Source organism: Siniperca chuatsi, linkage group LG3, assembly GCF_020085105.1.
Source record: "Siniperca chuatsi isolate FFG_IHB_CAS linkage group LG3, ASM2008510v1, whole genome shotgun sequence".
Taxonomy (NCBI): Eukaryota; Metazoa; Chordata; class Actinopteri; order Centrarchiformes; family Sinipercidae; genus Siniperca; species Siniperca chuatsi.
Window position 1 is genome coordinate 13,189,079 of NC_058044.1, and position 15,905 is coordinate 13,204,983.

The 15,905-nt window shown below is 39.4% G+C and overlaps 1 protein-coding gene across 3 annotated transcripts; it reads right to left on the reverse strand.

The window, feature by feature from the left end:
* Positions 1 to 32: 32 nt before the first annotated feature.
* Positions 33 to 12,674, reverse strand: arhgef38 (Rho guanine nucleotide exchange factor (GEF) 38). 3 transcript variants are annotated; one of them, XM_044189780.1, is made up of 14 exons: positions 12,145 to 12,640; positions 7,793 to 7,935; positions 7,302 to 7,419; positions 7,039 to 7,186; positions 6,889 to 6,906; positions 6,523 to 6,722; positions 6,251 to 6,384; positions 5,869 to 5,973; positions 5,645 to 5,764; positions 4,400 to 4,771; positions 4,177 to 4,314; positions 3,479 to 3,680; positions 1,764 to 2,047; positions 33 to 721 (listed from the first exon to the last, which is right to left on the reverse strand). In XM_044189780.1, exons 1-14 carry the CDS (start codon positions 12,353 to 12,355, stop codon positions 539 to 541), a joined length of 2,376 nt encoding a protein of 791 aa, XP_044045715.1. In that variant the 5' UTR covers positions 12,356 to 12,640; the 3' UTR covers positions 33 to 538. The 3 variants fall into 3 exon arrangements, with proteins under 3 accessions (XP_044045715.1, XP_044045714.1, XP_044045716.1); XM_044189779.1 differs by having other exon boundaries at positions 7,793 to 7,977; positions 12,145 to 12,636; XM_044189781.1 differs by lacking the exons at positions 33 to 721; positions 1,764 to 2,047; positions 3,479 to 3,680; ... (5 more) ...; positions 6,523 to 6,722; positions 6,889 to 6,906 and having other exon boundaries at positions 7,035 to 7,186; positions 7,793 to 7,977; positions 12,145 to 12,674.
* Between the last annotated feature and the right edge of the window lie 3,231 nt (positions 12,675 to 15,905).

Consider the following 15,905-nt stretch of genomic DNA (forward strand, 5'->3'; position numbering starts at 1 on the left):
TGAATGTGAGTCATTATATTCTGCGGGACACATTGAGAATGGCTCATGTTTATTCGCGATGCAATTGTTAAAATATATATGATGACATAGATTTCTTCATTTCACATAAAACATATACTTCATCTGTAAATCAGTTCACATATAAAATTAACTTCATGAGTAAATCACTTCATTATCAATATAAAGTCAACAACACTGAAGTACAAAAAGTGCTCAGCACAGTGCCCTGTATTTTCCTACCATTATTTTATATTCATCACAGATTCTTGGTCCCATTGGTGAGTTCTCTTGTTATGATCAAGCAACATTATTCAACATCAACACTTTTGGTATGAGACATCTGATAACATCTAGTGATACCCAGTGCAATTTTGACTTTCACAAAGCAGAACCGTGACATGTTTTACAGTCAGAACTATTTCAGTTATGTATTCAAGAGTAAGCTGATTTGTTTAAAATGCCACAGGTTGGTTTTGGGTTTGGTGTTGTTGATGGTTTGGTTTTCTTTTTATCCTATGCATAAATAGAGGGCCTCTATTTATGCATAGGACATCCTGCCAAGGTAGTTGGCAGGGACATATCCTCTCTGTCCGTTAGCCTCAGCTAACCACCAGTCCTTATTGCCTCCCAGGTCACAGAACTGGAGGATGCGGACATGCTGGTACTCCTGCAAGGTGAGCTCCTGGTCACAGCGTGCTTGAAACGCATACACGGCATAAAACTGTGGAAAGAGACACAAATCAGATCAGGGGCAAAAAAATTCTACCGCTTGAAAATTTTCACAGCAGTAGTTTAGTGCAGGTGACAAACACAAAAACTGTTTTTTTTCTCTCCAAAATAGTAAATAGCAAATCTTAATTTGCACTAACATCATGAAATAATATTTAAGTGTATCCTCCTGTAAATCCACAAGGTGGCACTGTTTATTAACTTACCGCATGGACAGAATGTTACCACCAGTCTTCATTTTCATTGGTTAGAATCTACTGACCCATTTCAACATTTTATATTTAAAGACCAATAACTATGTCATGTTATGATGTAGATCATAGGCATATTGGGTAGTCATAGCAGATGAAGACATGACCACAAGGACGACAAAACCGAGGAGTGACAGCAACGTCATCATGTAATGTTATTCACCCCATTTAATTTCAATGCAAGCTAGACAGAGACACTGTAAAGCTATTGAGTGTGCTGCCACAGCCCTGACAGAACTTCAACTCATCCAGTCTATATAACTATACACCTCAGTTTTATTGGCCCTCTATAATAACAACCCTCATATTTTATAGATGGAGTCTCATATATGAGCAGGCACTTATGGCTGGTTAGAAAACTAGTTAAAGTTACGTGGCTTGCTGGGCTGTTACTTTATTATAATTATGAGGTTAATGTGGTTTGTTGTGTGTCAGTTTTGTCCCTTATTTTTCAAATTTTCTGATACTGCTTGGTTTGTCTGTACACACGGTCTTGCATAGTCTTTCTGCAACTCTTGATTTTGCAAAACCTTTCAAAGGACAAGACGGTGTAGTCCCTCATTCGTCCAGGAGTGTTCCATTGTAGAAAAGGTTTCAGTCGTAGTCATCTGGACAATGTTTTCAAATTCAAAGGACATTAATATTCTTGACCCTGATTGTTCTCAAGCTGGAAACCAAACTGAGCTGAACAAAGATTGTTTACCTGTCAACCCAGTCCTAAGCACTGCATTGTCTTAAAATGACATCCATATGGTGCAAGAACAGTTCTGAAAAAATACACACCTGCTGAGCGTCAGCATCCAGTGTGTCCTCCAGGTCTTCCATGCTCTCTGGCTCCCCCTGTAGTCCAGAGAGGGTTGAGCTGTTGTCAGTGGTGTTGAGGTTGAAGCTGCGCAGGCTGCTGCTGCCACTGCCTGACACAAACAGGCTGAGGTCGTCAAAGTCCTCATCCACCATGGCAAGCGGTTGCTGCTGTTGCTGCTCTTTGGCCATCTGGCCTGCCCGCTGGGAGTCCCTCAGAGGGTTGTACTGCTTCAGGAATGTGGAGTAGACATAGCCCTGTTTACCTAACAGTGACACAAAGGGATAGTTTGTCAGGATGCCTGACCTCTGAGTCAATTTAAAGGGTTGGTCCAGCCAAATTGCAAAAAAAACAAAAAAAAACAATTCTCATTTTCCTCTACTGCCTCCTCCACAATAAAATGGGGGTGAATGTAATTTTGTTTGTGCTCAAAACACTGAAATAGTATCTCTCTTCAGAAACAGTGTCCCAGTTACTCTGGATAATCCACACAACACGCTGTCAACCATTTTTATACAGACAATTTCTTCGGTAGAATTAAGTTGCAATAAAAAGTGTTCTCAGTGAGGTCTGTGGGTTATCCAGAGTAAACAGGACATTGTTTCTGAGTTTTTCAAATGTATTTTTTCAATTATTTAAGCACTATAATCAAAATTCCATTCACATCATATTTGGGAGGAGACAAATCCCTGAGACGGATAACAAAACCTGGGCAGGGGAAAAAAACAACTATCTCTGGAGCTAGATGCAACTAGTGATAATATATTATTTTATTTGGGTGAACTGACCTTTTAAATGTCTAACAGTAAGGTAATTACAGAACAAACTGTAGCTAATTCATTAATCATTTTCCTTTGTTAATCAAAAAGCTGCTTCAGAAAAATAAATGTGCATCATTTCTAGAGGATAAATGTGTGTTTAATATGTGGGACTGCATGTGTCACATTAAGGTTGTAAGCATAAGATAGAGCATTTGCTTACACAATCTTAAATCCTTGTGAGCGAACTGAAGACTGTGTAAATATGAGGTAAGCATATTCATAGTGTTGATATCAACAGAAGAATGAACAACTTCCTGGGAATGCTTGTAATCCCAGAGGAAAAGACAAGTCTGTGAAGAATGTACTTCGCACCAAGAAACATACACACACTCTTTTTCCTGAGCTCATAAAAAAAAGAACTTGTTATTGCCGAGTACAGAGAGGCGCACAAGCGGCATCTCTCCGTCCTTGTTTCTGAATACCCATAGGGAGAGGCTTTGTACTCTAAGTAACACTGCTTACAACGCGCAGCAGTTTGTTCCAAACAAGACACTGGGATCTCAGGTGCCTCTGCGAGATGTAGAGGGGAGATGGAGACAAGCTATGGAGTTAGCCCTGTTGTGTGGCAACCATCTCCAGAGGCAGGCAAAGAGGTACCAGCAACCATGACATCACAGGAGCTCCTGGGGTGGATTCTTTTGTGTTGTTGTCAGTGTCAGAAAGTAAAGCTTGGTGTGTCACACAGCCTCAGTCATCTAATAGATGCAGGTGTATTCACAGAGCAATGTGTATTAAAGGAGACCTATACCGACCATACCTGCAGATGATCTAGTGTGATAACTTAATTCACCTATGTCTTACTAACAGAATGCACCAAGAGCTTCCTCTGCCCTGAGGGTCTTTGTTCTTATGCACACACACACACACACACTTGCCTCCAGTGTGAACCAGCCAGCGGCTGCTGCTGCCTAATGGGTCAGTGTCCTCCAGCAGGGCTACCAGCTCTCCCTCCAGCAGGCTGAGGTCCTGCTCCTGGCAGCCATTACACTTCCTCTTCAGCTGATACAGACGGCTAGGTGGGTGTTCTGCCAGCAGCCAGGCGCGCTGTTCCTCGGTTTGATGCTGCACCTCCGGCATCTGGAGGACAGCACAGCACAAAGGAGTGTTTACGTAATTCTTTGAAGTAGGTGTGGTGTGTTAGCACATGTAGGCATGATGTAGGTTATCAATAAGCTCCTGGGGGTAGGAGTTCCAAATAGATCTACTCACATGTCCAAGCACACTCGCATATATGTACAGGTGTGCATGCTTGTGTACACCTTCACACACATATAGATACATACTCTCATTGATACCTGGTGGAGCTTTGGGTTGCCAAGTGCCCCAGTTAATCACAGCCTGGAGCTGTCTGCCTTTGATAAGACTTATAGCTGCTTGTTTATGGCTTGGAATTGGTTCAAAACATTTTGAAAGAGGAATAGACTTCTGTTTTAACCTGGAGTCAATGAGAAGTTTACAAACGTTTACACAATTGACCAGGGATCTAAATAGTACAGATTGCAGGCTATAATATGCATTTTTGTCTCTAGATGTGTACATAATAACCTATTCTACATTATTTCCTTTTTTTTACCGCTATTTTCTTGTCTCGTTGTCTCTCGAAGCTGACTTTTCGCTCCATTAACTTCTGTGCGTTATCCTTGACAAAAGTCAGATTGTTCAGCTCATCCATGATGCTGTTCTGCACTTCAGCAATGTTTGATAATGGAGCCTGAAAAGGTAAACATAGCACATGTTAGTTTTAATATTAAATAGACTAAAAATAATAATATGTGATTTATATGTGGGATCCTCACTGGTATCTGCTGTATGGATGGGGAACAAAGTAGTATTTTATCCATCATCCCTCTGAGCAGGGTCACCAGATACACCACGCAGTTGGTCAGGATAGTATAGGCCGCCATGTTGAACCTCTGCAACTCCTCCACTAGCAAGGCATTGAGAGCTTCATAGTCCCTCCTGGCGGGACCTGATGGGTCTTCTGACACCAGGGAAGGAGAGGAAGAAGTGGTGGATGACGAGGACGAGGATGAAAAAGAAGAGCGCTCCAGGCGGCTGCAGTAATCCAGCAATTTGTCATAACGCTTCTGGATGAGCTTCTGTGGTGCTGTGAACATGCATTGCAAGGAGGAGAGGGGTGCAAGGACCAAGCGCTCCATACTGTCTTTCTGGAGGAAGAAGTCAATGAGGTGGCAGAAGATGAATAGCAATATCCAGGATCAGTCTACCCATTTTCATTAAGTATTCTCTATTATGAATTTAGTACATGTGAACAGGTTCTATAAGTGTACTTCTGTGTGTTTTTACAAGATTTTTTTAATAATATATGATCTATTAAATGTCATTCATCTTGAATACATAACAACAACAGATTTGCATGCAGACAAATGAGAGGTAGTGATATTGTTCAGCTTACAGTAAGACTGTAGCAGATAGACTTCATCTATTATAGTGTGGAGCATATAATGGGTAGCACTATACATGAATGAAAAATAACTGTTTCTTTGGTGAAAATGTAATCAGTTACAGCTGTCATGTTTTATTATAGCAGACACAATGGAATCCTTTTCATATAAAATAAGTCTGTTGCTTTTCTTCTTGGAGTACATATGCCTTTGCATCTACACTTATTTTGTAAAGCTCATTACAGACTTTGGTTTGAGGCACTGCTGCAGTGAAGAGCTGCTACACAAAGAATCTTATGCAAAGGTGTAGTTATCTCAGAATTGGCAACACTGCAATCCTCAGAGAGAATAGGGCAGGGAAGGGAAGGTGGCAGAGTTACTGAAGGATCTAGCAGGAAGGTTAGCGGCATATAAGAAGAGGATTTATATAATGGACAGAAGACAGGTAGGCAAAGTGACAGATGACTCACAGTTGGTGGTTGAATGGGAGGAACAGGACAGCAAAGTAAGGACAGACACAAATATAGAAGATTCAGAGTGGAAAGGGAAGAGGGAAAAGCTGGACAGTAAAGTAAATAATGCCCTGAATAAAACAAATAACATTTTGGTGTGAAGTACAAAAAAAGCCATACTTACAAAGTGCTTATAGGGGTCATTTCCATTACTATGCGATGAGCCATTTGTGCCATTTTTGTTTGGATTCTTCATGATGTCCTCCATTTCCTGTACATTATGAACAGCCACAGACACCATATCCTGCAGAAAATACATTAAGAAAAAAGTTGAAAGAAAGTTTGATGGTTGATATTTTCAACCATTAAAACACACTAATTTTGTAGTAGGAAACGCTAACATGTTACCTGAGTGTGCTGCAGGTAACATTGAACATTCTTGACCAGCTGCCTCACAGCCTTCTCCAGACTCCTGAACAGCTTCTCCTCTCTGTCAAATACTTCATCTCTCACCTACAGACAGAAGAGTTTAAATATGTTGCCTACATGCCAGCAAAATGCCAGTTATGCCTTTATTATGCCTTACTCTAAATGTTGAGTTTCTGCACCTGCAAAGACCACTAACAACTGCATAAAAGCAGAAATTTGTATATCAAATTGACATTACCTTTTGGCCAGAAAACTTTATTTCATTTAAAGTGTCGAGTCCACAAGCCTCAAAACTTTTCTTTCATTTTTATTTCATTTTTTATTACAGTTATAGTAAGTGTGGAATTTTGTGTGATTTTACCTGTGGTTCAACTCCAGTGAGGATCTTGAGATAGCCAGCAAACCTGTCACCTTTCTTCCGGATAGAGTGGATGTTGAACTTGTGTAGTTTGCCCCTCAATGTGCCTTCATCTTCCAACCTCTTATACTTCATAACTGAGAATGAACAGGACAGCATAGGAGCTAATTTACAATAAGCCTGCTTTGTGCTCACAGGTAGCAAAATCACAAATTTGATAAATAGACATCAATGATAAAATACCCATGTAAATGTCAGCGTAAATTAAATCTCACCTATATCCTTGCGTCTCTTGAACTCATTGATGTTAACATTGATGATCTTGGCAGCAGTGAATGCCTCCTGCAGTGGCCGATAGTCAGGGTGGTCTTCAGGTGTGGCCTGCCACAGCTCCCCAAGCAGCAACGGGTACTTCATGATCCTCTGGACCGGTTTGATGAGCAGCGAACCCATATTCAGTAAGTTGGGTTTCCCTCTGTGCAAATAAGTAATTATATAGTAAACAATGATCAACTTGAACTGTTATGACCTTCAGATCACATATTCTGAAAGGAAACTATGCATGACAACAAAAACATAACCAAAACTTCATTCAGTATAGTTCAAATGCCAATATCGATTTTTCATTAAAGGGTACTTACTCTTGGTCATAGATTTTCCTGTAATTAGAAACACAAAGAAACACAATCACCACAAAAATTATACACAATAACTTATAACGTTTAGAATATCAGGGAAGTTATAAGTTATAAATAATTAGAAAAAAATATTTGGAGGACGTGATGACTTACTTTAGAGCTAATACACATGTGGCGAAATGTTGTTTTATTTCTTCCTCTTTCTCATAGGATTTGAGTGACATGTTGGCATCGTCATGATGGTAACAGTAAATCTTATATACATCTTCTAAAGCTGCCTTCGCCTGGATGAATACTTCTCCTTCAGATAAAAATGGGACATGAGATCCTTTGTCTAATATTAACCAGAGCAGTAAAAGTCAACAAACAACAACAAATAAAATCACACAATCAGGCAAGAGTCATTATGGCAATACCTATGACAACTGCTTCTAGATCAGGGTCAGCCATGGCCTCATGCAGTCTGTGAAGGAGTGCTGCAGATACCTCACACAGTGTCTCCATGTTGGTGAACAACCTGTCTACATCCACAACCTAACAGAGGATGAGGAAACTATACTATAAAGTTATGGATTTCACATCTTGAATGCAAATGAAACAATCAAAATCTGCTTCTTCTTTTTTCAATAAACCAGAATCTTTATTTACTGTATAAATAAGATGTAATTTATATTCATTCACCTGTTTGAATATTCCAATATTGATTCCTGATTATTTGTTGTAAAAAGTATCCAAAGTTTAAACTGATTCTCGCAATCTTAGTGTCTGAATCAGGGTTACTGTCATGGTAAATGGTAGAAATAAGGTCAGGTAAGACTTAGGTTAAGGTCAGGGTTAGGCTTATAATGTAAAGATGTACCAAATAGGCAAGTGACACTGTTGACTGTGGATCCTGAAAAGCATTTACCTGCAAATTTCGTAGAGGCTGGACCACCTCTCTGATACACAATTCCAGGTCTGTGAGGTAATCCTTTTCAGTCTGCACAAGCTCCTGAATGACCTTTGCCCTGCGGTTCATCTTTCTCAAACGGACCTCCTCTGGGTCCAGTGCTGGAGAGGGGGGAGTGGACAGGTCATGTGGTGTCATTTTCTCTGAGAAAAGATGACATTATGAAATTATTATAAAATAAACATAAGCTCAGGTGTATTTTTTCCCCTGCTTACTTTTAGATGGCTATTCACATTCTCATGTACTGTAGCAATCACAGCATCTGGCCTAATGAGTCATACAGGATACAAGGACATAGAAAACTGATGATGATGCAAGTGCATCTACATTGCTGTAAATCTGCAGTTTCCAAAACATTGTATGTTTTTGCCAGCATTTCAAGCCATCTGTGGCACATTTTCTAAAGAGCTGGTAAACACTGTGGCCCTGTGGGCTGTGCATGCTTGGAAAAACCTACATCTCTTCTAACATATACGCATGACGCCCTAGCAGCTATTTAGATCACCGTATTTCACGGTGATCTAATTATTTTGACTCAAGCGCCAAAAGGCCTCACTTAACATGCCAGTCAGGCTCACTTCTCTTTTTTTTATTGCTCTGCTGCCTAATCAGTCTGTGACTGCTCTGTGCTTTGCATGGCAGGCAGGAGTGTCTGTTCAGGGAAGAGGAATGCTTCCTCGCTGCCTAATCGACGCTACACACCACTTCCTTCTCTGGGGGGAGAGAGAGAGAGAGGTGGAGGGAGGGAGACAGAAGGCTACGAGGCTTGTGTCAGGTTATGGAACTAATCGTGCCGCTGATGTAATGCTACGCCGTGCTCAGGCATTCCATCTGCTCAGACTGGGAGTGTGTTGGGGGGTGTGATAAACACACACCTACATATGCAAGGACACACAGACACACTGCCAGTGACCATTTTCAAAAGAATACTCCACACATTAGTTATCCGGGTAACGATAAGTCCAGTCACACCCTTTGTATTTACATCTGGTATTTGTATATGCTCTCATTACTGTAACTCTGTTTTTTTTTTTAACCAGATCTTATTTTTTGCACACAATAAGCAAAGCATGCAAGAAAAGTGAGAAAATATTCCTCCTATAATCCTATATTTCCTCATCATTTCATTTTGGAGGCAACAGGAATAACAAGTTGCAAGTTGCAGATGCTGTGAATGCTGCTACAGTGTTGCCATGTGGGAATGGTACAGTAACTAGTGGCTGCCTTTTGGTGAAACTAAGTGGAATGGGTCATGTAATTCTGGCCAGTGGGCAGTTTTTTCTAATGAATGCGAACACTGCAGAGATTGTGTTCACACGTTGCTGACTCCGACAGAGGTCTGATCACATTCTGCTTGCAACACTGCATACATATACACTTTTCTATTTTCCTGAGATACAGGAAATAAATGAAAACCTGCAGATGTGAATCATTGCCGATTGCAAATCTCAACAAAAACTGAGCATTTTGAACTTCACATAGGTAATATTAATTTGAAGGACTATTGTGTTCGATTGGAATGCATTGTGCAGGTGTTCAAGTTCCCCCTTGTATCTTGATACAGATCACTTTTTAATACCTGGTTTAAATGTGGTCGCCTTTTGTACAGTTTGTGTTTCAGCAGAAGCTGCTATACCCTCCTTCCCTCTTTTTTAATCTCCTCTGAATGACTGAAGACAATGTAACAAGTGAAATTGATTAAAAATCACAGATTTCTAAAGAGTTCAGCTTCTTTGGCTATTACTTAGTAAAAACATGTTTGGTAAACTCAATGTATACAGCTCAACATTAAACCAAATTGTGCGGTCATAAGCTTTTTCCCCAGCAGTTATTAATTAACTTGTCAATGCCTGATAATACCTCAAGAAATAGACAAGGTTATCTGTTGAGTCTGAGTCTAATGAAGCTAAATAAAAATTCCTGTTAAATATATTTCCACTGTTTTACTCTGGAATAACATTTTTCATTATAGGAGTATCAGACAAACAGTTTTACCAGTGGAAATGTAATGTAAAAGAAGTATCACATTGATGTTTCAACACTATCATGAAGTGTCATGTGTCTACATGGGCTTTCAGTGTGAAAAGAGACCCCAGAATCACTGAAAACCTCCACCCGTGAGAAAAGTCCCCTTTAATGAGAGATCAGGTGAGGTATTTGGTGGCTCGTTGGACAGAAGCATATTCTGTTTTTATTCTGGTTTTCATACATCATCAGCTTTTACTCCAATGTTTTCTTGCCACTGTACAAAGTCTTAATAAGGGAAATGACGAATAAAGATTCGCTTAAAAGCACTTCACAATTCTGTGTGAAAGTTGTCCCATTCAAAACTGGCCTTGAAATGATTCCTCCCCACTGACGCATTCACAATGTTACAAAAATTAAAATGTATTATACCCTGTCAAGACTCAGCAGTGGATCTCAAACTGTGCTGACTTACGCTTTTGCCAGCATTATGTTTGGTGAGGTATGGTTGCCGGCACAGGAGTTCCCATGAAAGTGGATACAGGGCTTTTCACTGTTCAGCCTATTGAAAGGGATCCAATAGACGGCCCCAGAACAGAATACAAGGCATGGTGTATCATGTATCGCCATCAAGAAAAATGACACGTTAGACTTTGCCACACAGCAAAGTGCGCAATGGGATTTTATCACTGTGAATACTGAGAATATATTTTGGATAAAGTATTGAAGAAAGCCTGAAAATGTCTATAAAAGTTATTCACTAAAAGGATTTATTTTTCACTAAAAGGAAAGTTGGACAGTTACCGTGTTAGGTATGTTACCATTCATTGTGTCTAATTACAAAAAAATGCCACAAAATGTTTAATGCCAAAAAAGTCTCAAGGTGACTCACACACACACACAAAGTGAGAAAGAATGCAATATACACTCATAACAAAGTAACCTGTTCCATTCATGTTTTGTGGATAAATACATAGAAATATTTGGTTTATTACTGTTCCTTTATGTGGGTTTTGTGCTGGTAAATCATTGCCAGAACTTTTATATTTAGTTACTGTAAATAATTAGGCATATTGATGTCACGTTGCCATGGTTCTGTGGCTCGACAAACCTGTCTGACAAGCAGCTGAGAACTGAAAGTTGAGCAGCAACTCACATGTTTCCTCTTTCTGTGAAGTCATCGTTCTGTCAATATTTGCAATGTTAATACCACTGTAAATATGTAATAGTGCTTGTCAGGTGTGAGGCTAAAGTCAAACAGGGCAGATGATTGGTTTACTGAAAACACCCCAGTGTTTTTTGACAACCCTGCCTGCCATGATGGTAGGTTGGTCAAGAAAACAGAAAGTACAAAGGAATAGAGAGTGTCTCTATTTCAAGTAAACAGACCAGCTGCCGATAAGGCAAGTGTGTGTGTGTGTGCGTGTGTGTGTGAAAGCTATCCTATCAGTACAACACCAAGTGTTGTACTGATAGTCATTTTAGCATGCAATGTTAATTGTTTATAGAAAAGGAAGTCCAGGAACAAGTGGCCCAGGAAAGCCAACATACTTTGACTAATCTTCAATAGTAACCCCCTGCTGATTTTGCCTGAAGTGCAGCATTCCCAGTCATTGACGGCACTCTAAAGACAGGTGAAGCCAGTTTTTCTGAAATGTGGACATGTGTGTCTGAAAAGACCATGTCAGCAGTTGTGATAAGGCATCATAGAGCTGGATTGATGATTTGTTTTTATCACTACTCTCCTTTCCAACTAGTTCTTACTTTCTGGGTCAAACACTGCAAATTGTTCTTTTTTAAAATGTTATATTCAGTGTAAACCAAACTGTAAGACTAAATGTCTGACATCTCTTGAAACTCTTCTGCTAAACTTGGTGATGAAAAATAATCTGTAAATCCTTCTTCACACGTCACTGGTGTATGGGTCTTGTTTACTAGCTGGTCTGGAACACTTCTAAAGCCACTCCTCTGTGCCTGAGTTTGGAGCACAGTTTGCATATGTGGCTTCATCCCTGTGGGAGTATCTCCTGCTCAACACATAGTAACACAACAGGTGCCCAGTATCCAGAGCTATAGACCAGTGCGTGCTCTGTGTGTGTGTGTGTGTGTGTGTGTGTGTGTGTGTGTGTGTGTGTGTGTGTGTGTTGAATTTTTGCTCTCAAGCCATAGATGCTGCTCTTACAGTCCATGTAAAGTGGAAATATTTACCTAAAAGTTCTCCTAGCCAATGTGTCATCAACAAGTTTGCAATGTAAAGAGTTGAGAGACTTTTCAGACTGTTGGTTCACGTGTGTATAGATTGTTGCCATAGTTTTGACCCCTGGGGAGGTTATTAGCTGGTGTACCTTTAAGTTTAGCGCTGTATTCCGTCTTGTCAGACTGACTCCTCCTCACTAGCGTCCCCAGGTTGATTTCACCTTTGGTCGAGTCATCAGCCACAATAGTGTCCGTCTTTCTCCTCTCCAGGTAACGCAGGAACACAGGCCGGTTCCTCCTCTTTATCACTTTCTCCTTCTCTTTTTCCTTCTCACTCCCGCTGGCCTCGTTGGAATCCATGGCGAGGCCGTCAGCTCCCTTGTGCTTTCAGACCAGTCAAGGGAAAAAGAAGGGGAAGACAGAGGGACAGGAAGAAGAAGAGAGAAACAGAGAGAGCCTGGGAAGTGCAACAGGTGTAATGTTCACTGTGCACTGACTGCCAGCTCTGCACAGGTAATCTAGCTCCTCCCCATGTCTACCTGTCATGAGAGCTTTGTGGACACACCTCTTCTACAGCTGTGCTATGCCTCTTCCCTTTAGAGTATGTTCATCCAGGGAGAGAAAGTGTTGAGATGCACTTTCTTTCCCTCAAAGGCTTGAGGACAGAGCAATGACCTCCGGCTAAAGTCTTCTTTTTGCTCTTACCAAAAATAAATATCCTCAAAATAAAATGCATGTGCTGTAAATTACACTTGGCAATTGAGAGAGCTTTCTATTTGCACAATAATGAATAATATCCAAATCAAATAAGTTGAACATTTCATGTCTGTATAAAATGTCCTCTTTAACTAGGAAAAAGCAAACCTCTCAACAAGTCGAACTAAAAGTAACTGAGCTAATGTTAAATACAGTAAATGGACTCTTTGAATGAAGTCTTTGAATGAAATGAAACGAATGAAAGAAAATCAACATGCACTGAATATATTGCGACAGCAGCTGCATTTTACTAATATTCTAAAAGTTTCATGTCACAATTGTATCTTAGCAAAATGCAAACAGTGTTTAAGGACATGACACAGGCTGTACTCATACGTGCTGGCTAGTGGCTGTGTCAGGTGATTGGTTTTTAGTGGTTTTGAAACATCAGGAGTTGTGTTTTTCAAACGAAGAAAAACTTCTAGTAACAACCTATAAACTGACACTCATAAAATGTCAAACCTGGTTAGACAGGTAATTCATTAACACACATGCTGCCACAATGATTTCTGGTCATAGCAACCAGATACCGTCAGAACAATGAAAGGAAGCATTTCCTCCCCATTGAACCACAGATGATGAAGGCTCCCATTGTGTTTTCAGTGTGCTCACAGCACACCTGTTTAACTTCCATTAGACTAGATGCACAAATATGGCTCACAACTATATGTCAGCTGGTCATCAACATAAGACTGTATATTTTTAGTATCTCACATTGCAGAATTATCCTCCTCATCATCTACGTGTGTATTTAAGAAAAAATCAAGAATTAAACTATTAAACTTTAATTTACTGTCTCCTTTGTTAAACAAGCGCAGTTAAATTGTGTTCAAACATAACAGACATCACTGTTAGCAGTAATAGGCAACCAAGTGGACTTGGTAAAGTAAAACATACTGAACAATCACATACTCACAAACATGCTAGTGAGTAAACAATGTTATCTCCTGAGTTGACAGTGTCGTCATATTAATTGTTTGTTTATATGACATCATGTCGATCAGGGTGTGGCTTTTCTTGACCTGCTCAAAGACAGAAGTGTACTCTTTCAAACTCTTTCAGAAAAAATGTTAGGCACTGAAATATTGTAAACTTATACTGCCCACAGAATAAAATTCAGTTTCAGATACTGACTCCAATTAATGATTATTTTTTATTAACGATTAATCTGACTCATTTACTCAATTCATCGTTTGGTCTTTAAAATGTCAGAAAATAGTAAAAGTATTTATCAAAATTTCCTAGAGCAGCAAATCCTCACATTGGAGAAGCTGGAATCAGAGAATGGTTGACATTTTTGCTTGATAATTGATTTCAATCATGATTCAGGTATCAAAATATTCAATTAGCCAATTAATTTTCTGTTGATCAACTAATCGCTTAATCGACTAATTATTTCCACTGTACTTCAGATGACAAACTGCAAAACAGATTCCACATAATGCACTATGAAATATATTCGTCAAACAGAAATAATATTGTAATTATTTTAAGCATCTGTTTGAAAATGATTGCGACCATCTACAGCATATGATCTACAAAGAGAGCCTTAATTTGTCAGCAGCAGACAGGAAAAGTAGCAGCAGGAGCCAGGTGGGTGAATAGGGAAAGGGAAATAAAAACACACTCATGCCTGAAACTGTCTTTTACAGCCACAGACTTTTACTGCTGGCCACTTGGGCACCATCACTGAAAGAGTCACAGCTGAGTGCTTTGGTTATGGGCACTATGACAGAGCCAGTTTGAAGGAAGAGACACTCTTCTCATTTGGCTCTGCATCCAGATTTTCCAAATTAGTACAGAGGTTAGCATTGATCAAACAGACATTTTAGCCAACATGTCACTTGTTGAAATTTCACTACAACAGCCCAATTCACCTCCCTTCATCATCATGTCAAGCCGTAGTACTTTGACCTTGACCAATCCTGTCCAACTGGCTTATAGCGTGAAATGTTTTCTTGTCAACTATAGCGAGATTGGTCAGAACTGTCCTGTTAGCTGAAACACAATAGAACTTCAAAGCCCTTTGGTAACAGTATCAAAGGCAAACATGCACTTTAAGATTTTAATAAACCAGCTTTTTATGGCTGCCGATATTTATGTAACTTGTTTGAACAGAGACCAACCTATACAACAGTAAAAGAGGCACATCAATGTGGCTGGATACATATACACACAGACTTTGATCTCATGATGCATTGTGAAGATTACCTCCATAAAATCTATTAACTTCAGGTTATAAACACAAAAGCAGGGGGACATTAAAGCAAGGGCTACAGCGACCTTTATCCATTGAACATGGAAGAATAAACTGTGAAAAACAGGTGTGCATTAGCCAAATGTTAGTGACAAAAGGTCTACAAATTTATGTACTAGCTTTTCTTTTCTATAGTAACTATTACCATCATAACTATAGAACATTTTTCTTGTCTGTTAGCTGTGTGATGGAAACAGCTACAATTAAAAAGACCAAAAAACAGGGAAACACTTTACTTGCAGAGTCTTTTATTTGTAACATTTCAACTGTTTCATTGTTTTCTGTAGATGTTTAGCAGATATCTATCTATCTATCTATCTATCTATCTATCTATCTATCTATCTATCTATCTATCTATCTATCTATCTATCTCTCTCTCTCTCTCTCTCTCTCTCTCTCTCTCTCTCTCTCTCTCTCTCTCTCTCTCTCTCTCTCTCTCTCTCTCTATATATATATATATATATATATATATATACATATATATATATGTTACAAATAGGCTACTCTTTAAATGGCGGACCATCCAAGTAAAGTGTAACTAAAAACAGAAAACAAAACAAAACAAAAAGAGTCATCCAGGATTATTGTCCCTCTCTCTCCATATCAGCCATGCTATAGTAATTAAATACATGTTTTTCTTAAATAGGGCAGAGACATCTATGTTCCCATTCCTTGGAGAAATATTAGTTTTCCAAGAAATGAACAATGTGACCTATCTGGAAGATGTGCTTGTGTGTTTGTGTTGTGTGTTTTGGGTTGACAGTTAGGCTAGGTGGCAGTAAAATAAAGCTAAGACACATGGACCATTAATAATGGAAAAAATAATTGACTTCCGGTTGCAACGATTTTATTATCAAAATAAAATTGCAATAGTAGCGATGTTGTCTGTTTAGGTGT

Bases quoted from the DNA above. Each gene is read 5' to 3' on its own strand.
- arhgef38 (XM_044189779.1), bottom strand. From the start codon at position 12,355: ATGGATTCCAACGAGGCCAGCGGGAGTGAGAAGGAAAAAGAGAAGGAG. The intron at 7,978-12,144 runs GTACACCAGCTA...ATCTTTTCTCAG, and splicing joins ATACAGCGCTAAACTTAAAG to AGAAAATGACACCACATGAC. The intron at 5,765-5,868 runs GTAACATGTTAG...TATTTTCTGCAG, and splicing joins GTTACCTGCAGCACACTCAG to GATATGGTGTCTGTGGCTGT.